Here is a 6,645-nt window from a genome sequence, read left to right as displayed (position 1 = left end):
GTTTACATCTAGTCGAGAAGTGGAGAGGATTATTCTAAATTTCGAAGAAAATTGATAATCCGTTTACTTCTCCCCGTTTTAATGGGATAGTTCAAGATTTTTCTCATTTTTGTTTATATTAAAAACCTCTTTTATTCTTGTGTATATTTTAGAAAAAGTATTCGAAGGGTTGTTAGGTGATTTGGTGAACACCAAATCCTCTTTAGTTCTTGAACATCTTAAGAGTGAAATATGAGAGATGTAAAGAATTTTGGGGTATGCGGCCAATTTGCATCGTGGAATGAACACATGAGCACACACCAACACTCTAAGCACGAAAAAAAAAAAACACCAACACTCTGAAAAACAGACAGACCATGCCGATCAAGTTTTGCTTTCAAGAATCTAAGGGCATGGCCAACGCGTCACCTGAACATACTTCCCCATAAGACATGTAGGTTCGGTTTTTGGTTCAGAGCAAAAGTAGCTGCTCTGCAGAGTGCACTAGTCTCTTGTGCAAGCTGTAGCTAAGAATTTACAGGAAAAAGCATAATTAGGGTAGAAAAATTGGAAAGAGATAGACTGAGGGAGAGAATCACTCGTGACCAGCTTCCTTGCTTTTTCTTTCTACCGATGTAACTAGATGGGTGCTTCCATTGTAGAAATAAAATCAATGAAGATGCTTCAACTGACTTTTTATCATGAGGAAGTTGTGGCTGCTTCTATTGCTCATGCCCTAAGGCTTAGGGACACAACAAATCATGCCCCTTATTAGCTCGCAAGATCAGGTTACTGACGAAACTTGCCGCAGCCAAAGCTAGCAGCATCTTTAGCTGTTCCGAAATCATCGGAACTTTTCCACTACTTTGCGCATCCAATTTGGTTAAGGCATAGTCGACACAAGAACAGAGAGTGAGCCAACGCTTTGCCACATAGAGTATTGTTACCGAGTGTTTTGCACACCATAGGTAATATTTTTTACAACTATGTTCCATGCGTCATACACTAAGGATGTGTTCGGTTTGGGGATGGGGTGGATTTTTCCGCACCCAGAGCCCGTTCCTGCGTTCGATTGCAAACTGAAATGGAATGAAGTGATTCCTCCAAATGGAATATTCTCTCTAGATTCGGAATGAAGTGGTTCCTCCAATTCGGCCGGACAAGGTGGAACGGGTGACTGTCACACACTGATTAATTAAGTTTAGCAATAATTAATCAAGTTTATCACTACTTAATCAAGTTTAGCAAATAATTAATTGAATTTAGAATAATTAATCTGGTGATTATCTCACCCATTCCATTCCATTCTCATCCCATTCCAAAACCAAACACAAGGATGGAACCTTTCCGTGACAAAAAATTTGTCCAAACCGAACACATGGATGGAACGGTTCCGTGCTAGTGGTTCCATTTCATTCCACCCCATCCCCAAATCGAACGCACCCTAAATAACGGTGGCAAGATTCTCTTACGAGGCCAAAGTGTGGCTAGGAAATTGTGCGCCTAAACTTCGGCACACAAAAAAAAATTATGGCACACTATGGCAAAGTTAGCTCCAAAGGAAACAGGTCCTAAATCTACACACTTATTAGCCTACCTTAGCCCAATCACCTAATCGATTGTGCACACTGCATATGTTCCACCACACCCAGCAGAAGAATCATATCACATCTACATTATTGTTGATCTCCTGCATAAGGTTAGGCCGCCGTCGTCTATTCTTTGCTTCTGCCTCAATCGCTCAAAGAGGAAATCCTCGCTCCTCCGCAGATGCAGATAGTCATCCATATGGAACGACGTGCTCCAGCTGTTACCAGGGCAGCTACTTTGGCGAGTCGCGGCCTGGTCGAACCTGGAGAGCAATCCATCTTTGGAGCCAGCTGAGCTGCCATGGTCTCCAGGGCTCCAGCTCCCACGGCTGCTAGTGCTGTGATTACTTGTGCTGTATGCAGTGCTTGCGTCCTGAAAGTGTTGTTTCATCAGGCACTTGAAACAAGATTCTATACTATAGCATACACAACATATGAATAGAAGCTAGCCCATTTTCATGCAATTCACCCCTTGTGTAAAATGCAATGCTGAACACATGCGGTGCAACATAAGAAAATAATGGATTGATTTACTATTTCTTAAAACAAAAAAACAATAGTATAGCCGTCTCTACCTGTGTCTTGGTTGTGCTTGGGGAGGCATGTAGATCGTTGCTAGTTTCCCACTGCAACCAGGGAAGGACAACACCATCTGCGACAACAGGTGGTGCAACTTTGGGAAGGACTACACGAGTTTCCGGCATAGCATGATGTATCATATCTCGTCTACTTGAACTTGTGTCACTTCTTTCACCATCAAACGATGAAAAATCGGTATCTTCAACATTTGACAGGAAATCTTCAAAGTACAGCTCAGCCTCTTCAGTAAGGCATTTCGACACCCTTGCTTTATCATTGCTCCTCTGAAACAAAGACACATGAAAATTTGAATTACAGATTCTCGATAACAGAAGGAAGTATATATATAAAACAAATGACCAAGAAAGCTTACTCTTCTACGTGGTGGCTGCCTCTCCGGTTTAACGTTCTTCTTAGTAGTAGGCAGTAATTCTTTAACTATTTTTGTGAGTTCATGACCACGTTGTTCTTCTGCCGCTAACTGAGCAAGTAATTCCTGCTTCCTCTTCTCTGACTGCAAGACATATGGACCGAATTGAGCATAAACACAGCAAGGAAAAACTTTTGGATTCCATCAAACCGTACCTCTTCCAATTTGCTAGTGTAGTTCCTACGGAGCTCACCAATAACCTGGGTTGGTTGGACATCATCACTTCTTACCTTTTCTAAAGGTTCGGATTTTATCACAGCCTGAAAATGTGTGGTCAAAGATAAGAAAATCGAAGTGACAGAATTGTATAAAAAAGCATTGCTACAGGTAGCAGATGGGCAAGATGAGTGATGACAATTCAACAGATATACTTTTCATAGTCTGGCTCTAAAATACACCAACAGATAAGGCTACAAGTTCATCATGTGATTACTCTACGACAAGAGACACAAGAAATTAACCTCAAGTATTTCTGAGGGTCTAGATCAGAAACTAAAACACCTAGAGTTATGCTCCAAAAAGAAGTTATCCAGGGATCAAGATTTATTCTGTGCAATTATAAAGCAACACTAACGTGAAATATCTAAAGATTCTTTACACGGTGGAGTGAAGGGGCCACGTTTAGACCTTGAACTTATGTTAGTAATCAAAACCTTTGTAAAATAAGAAACTTGAAGGAATTATTCAGCAAACTTAGCATGCCAAAGGATACCTTTTCAAACTGAGTTCTGATTTCTTCAACGGCTTGCCTCACTTCTTTACGCATCACATCATACAGCACATTTGAACCATCATTTGCAATTGACTGCCCAAATGAGAACATAAAATATATTTAAAACGTTAGCTCTTCTAAAATTTGATAGTATAAATTTGAAAGAATATTGTGAAATCAACCTTCTCCTGGGCATAAACAGACTGAGCTCCACTGTGAGCACTGCTATGAAATGAGTGAGCATCCCTTGATTCATCGTCAGTTAGTGAAGAATGGCTCTGCGAAAATCAACATGAAGATATTCAGTGTTGAACTTTAACCACATAAAAAAAAAATCAGACTGTAACACATGGCAATGTCAAAATAAAGTATGGTCCATCGAAGTTCTTTGAGGAAAACTTGAAAAAATGTATTCACCTTAAGCTTGGGATTTGAGGGAGTACATACTACGTGTTACATCACTGGAACAGAAATTATTTGTGATGTGCACCAACTACAGTACAACTTTTTACAGAGGTGCTAATAGTCAAAAGATTATCCATTTTTTGCATCAACGAATAGCAGGGCTTTTTCAGTGACCAATAGTTTCTAACAGCACAAGAAAATACTAAATGGGAGGTACTCACTGAGCCGCTATCTCGTAAATGTACGAAATCATTTTGACTTGTAGACCTCCTCAGAGTTTGATTTACTTTGGACTTATTGAATGAGTTCTGTACGGCATGGCCAGTGCTCGATTTGGCATTTGTCCCCCTAGAACCAGACCGGTGAGAAAAATCCATATCATTCTGCAACCAGAAATGGAAAAGAAAGTCAAACATACTAGATGCAATGAATTGCAGGAATGCAAGTTAAATATTCTAGCTTGTTCAAGTAAAACAAACTAAAAGGCAAACAATGGGAGCAACAAAGTGCAGGACTAAAATGCAAAATAAGGAAGTAGGTTAATGAGGATTTTGATGGAAATTGAACAAAGTGCGGCAGCGGAAGTTAGTTCAACCTAGAAGGCACATTGGCAATAACAAAGCAGAATAATCAACTTCATGCATTCATACTCTTAGATAACATCAGGATATACTTAATTTGAACTACATTATCGTTCAAAGGATCAAATAGTTTGACTTTATAGTGATAATGTTTATCCACGTGAAAAGGATCAAGCAGAGCAAACTCTTTTTGTTTTGTTACAGAAGAATAGGCATTGCCCTGAAATACTGCTGAATGCAAACTAATAAACTGTTTGCATTTACAAGGAAAAATATCCTGTTGTCTTACACAACCAGTAAATTGGTTTGTGCTCTTCCACAGCAAACATAACCCAAAAATGGCAATAACCTTAGATCTGTTGTATAACAATATTCCACACTTCCTCCAATCTATTCTCGAACAAAGAATAAACATAAGTAGTTGTGAACATGTTTTCGCAACACACATGAATAATACCAGAGAAGGAAAAAAACTAAATCATGTCGAAAGCAATTTGAAAGCAGGTAAGAAGGAACAGTAGAAACTGCTAAAACGTAACCAGTTGATCATTTCTGAATTTATCAGCACAAATAATGGCGAAAAAGCTTTGCCTCTACTTGGAAACATCAGCGTTTATTTCCTAACATGCATATCTGCCTATTTGGAGCAACTACTTATTGTCAATCTAATCGAATGCAGTACTCGAGTACAGAAGTAAACAGTGTTATAAATTCAAACATGAAATTAACTCAGATAAGAAAATCCAACAGTTGCTATGTTAGATTCGAACACCAAAACGTTTCCAGAACTTACATCCGAATCGCCCCAGCGCTGCCGGTCCACGGAGGCGTACCGCTGCCTGCCGACCGGAGCACGCCGATCCACCGAAGGGTACCTCTGCCTCCTGGCGGCAGCGCCGCCATTTTCAGCCGCGGCTCGGCGGTCGGGCGGGGGGCGAGAGACCGAGCGCTCGCGCTGCCTGGAGGACTCCGTCTCCCTGGCGTAGCGCGCGGTGGAGCTCCGGCGGGCCCCCTTCTTCTCCTCCGCGGGCGAAGGCGCCGGGAACCTGCCCCGCCCGCGCGGCGGGGCGTCGTCGTCGTCGTCCTCGGACTCGACCCGGGCGCGGAAGAACTCGTCGGCGAGGTCGTCGAGGCTGATCTCCGGGAACCCCGCGCCGCGGACCTTGGTGACGAACCTGGAGGAGGGCGTGGGCGCGTCCTCCGGGGACGGCGAGGGCGGCGGGAACCGGCTCAGGCTCCTCGACCGGCGGTGGCTTCCCCCGCCGTCGGGCGTCCGGCCGCGCGTGGCGGAGCCGGGGTTGTCCTCCGCGGCCCTGGAGAAGGCGTCCCTCCTCATCGCCGCCCGGACCGCCGCCGGCAAGCTAGGGTTAATCGGAGCTGCCGCGCGCGCGCGCGCTAGTCCCCGACTTTTTTCTTGAGCTTCCGAAGTCGTCCGCAGCGGCGGGCCAGATAGGGGAAACGGGAATGGCGAGGCGAGGCGAAGGAAGCCTCGAGTGCGCCGACTGCCGAGCAAAAAACAAATCCAAAACAAGATTCAGTTTCCCTCTCCCCTTTGGTAGCGGCTCGTGGGCCCGGCTGTCAGAGCCTGGCACCCGCTGGGGACGGGGTTTTCGAAATTTGAAATCGCGCCGGGTTTTGAGGGGAATTCATAACGCGAGAATTGATTGATCGTGTACGTTAAGAAATCAATCCTTCATGCAAAAACGTTGCAGACCCACGCGAGACGGGACGGTCGTTGGCTGGACTTTGGTGTACCGTGTACTCGTACCGACGCGTGGGTCTGGCCTCGTGCGCTCCGCCCGCCAGGTGGGGGCGATTTACACAAAAATAACTCAAAAGTGAAAGAAAAGCACAGACTAACCCTCCGGCGAAACTATTTCACCAATCTAACCCTTTTGTGTGGCGCCTCTCCCACGGGCGCCACACATGCTCATGTGACTCCCCTCCTGCCGGCGCCACACACCCAGCCGACGTGGCGCCATCGACGCTGAGCTGGTGCGCCCATCCGACATGGCAGCATGTGTGGCGTCCCTCCCAACGGCGCCACACATGCACTTGTAATCCCCCAAAACATACTGTGAGACAATTCCTCTGAGACTTAGCCGTTTTGCGAGGCTCGATGTGTGGCGCCGATGCCAAGGGCGCCACACCAGCCTGTGTGGCGCCGATGCCACGGACGCCACACATAGAGGCTCACGAAAACGGCTAAGGACTTATCGTCCAGAGCCCCTGGATGTTTTCGACCCAATAGTTTATATAAGTTGGCATGTGTGGCGCCGATGCCACGGGCGCCACACTAGCACTTGTGGCGCCAGTGGGAAGGGCGCCACACAATATATCTAACTTTCGAATCACCCATACATACACACA

General features: G+C 45.1%; 1 protein-coding gene across 1 annotated transcript; it reads right to left on the bottom strand.

Moving 5' to 3' along the window:
• Window positions 1-1,292: 1,292 nt before the first annotated feature.
• Window positions 1,293-5,611, bottom strand: LOC124663647. Its single transcript, XM_047201320.1, has 8 exons — window positions 5,069-5,611; window positions 3,916-4,077; window positions 3,472-3,567; window positions 3,290-3,382; window positions 2,733-2,837; window positions 2,521-2,661; window positions 2,144-2,431; window positions 1,293-1,941 (listed from the first exon to the last, which is right to left on the bottom strand). The coding sequence occupies exons 1-8, from the start codon at window positions 5,609-5,611 to the stop codon at window positions 1,651-1,653; spliced, it is 1,719 nt and encodes a 572-aa protein (XP_047057276.1). The 3' UTR covers window positions 1,293-1,650.
• Window positions 5,612-6,645: the final 1,034 nt, after the last annotated feature.

This window comes from Lolium rigidum, chromosome 1 (genome assembly GCF_022539505.1).
Source record: "Lolium rigidum isolate FL_2022 chromosome 1, APGP_CSIRO_Lrig_0.1, whole genome shotgun sequence".
In the NCBI taxonomy this organism is placed as follows: Eukaryota; Viridiplantae; Streptophyta; class Magnoliopsida; order Poales; family Poaceae; genus Lolium; species Lolium rigidum.
Note: the sequence above shows the minus strand (reverse complement) of the source record. Positions and strands in the feature narration are given on the sequence as shown.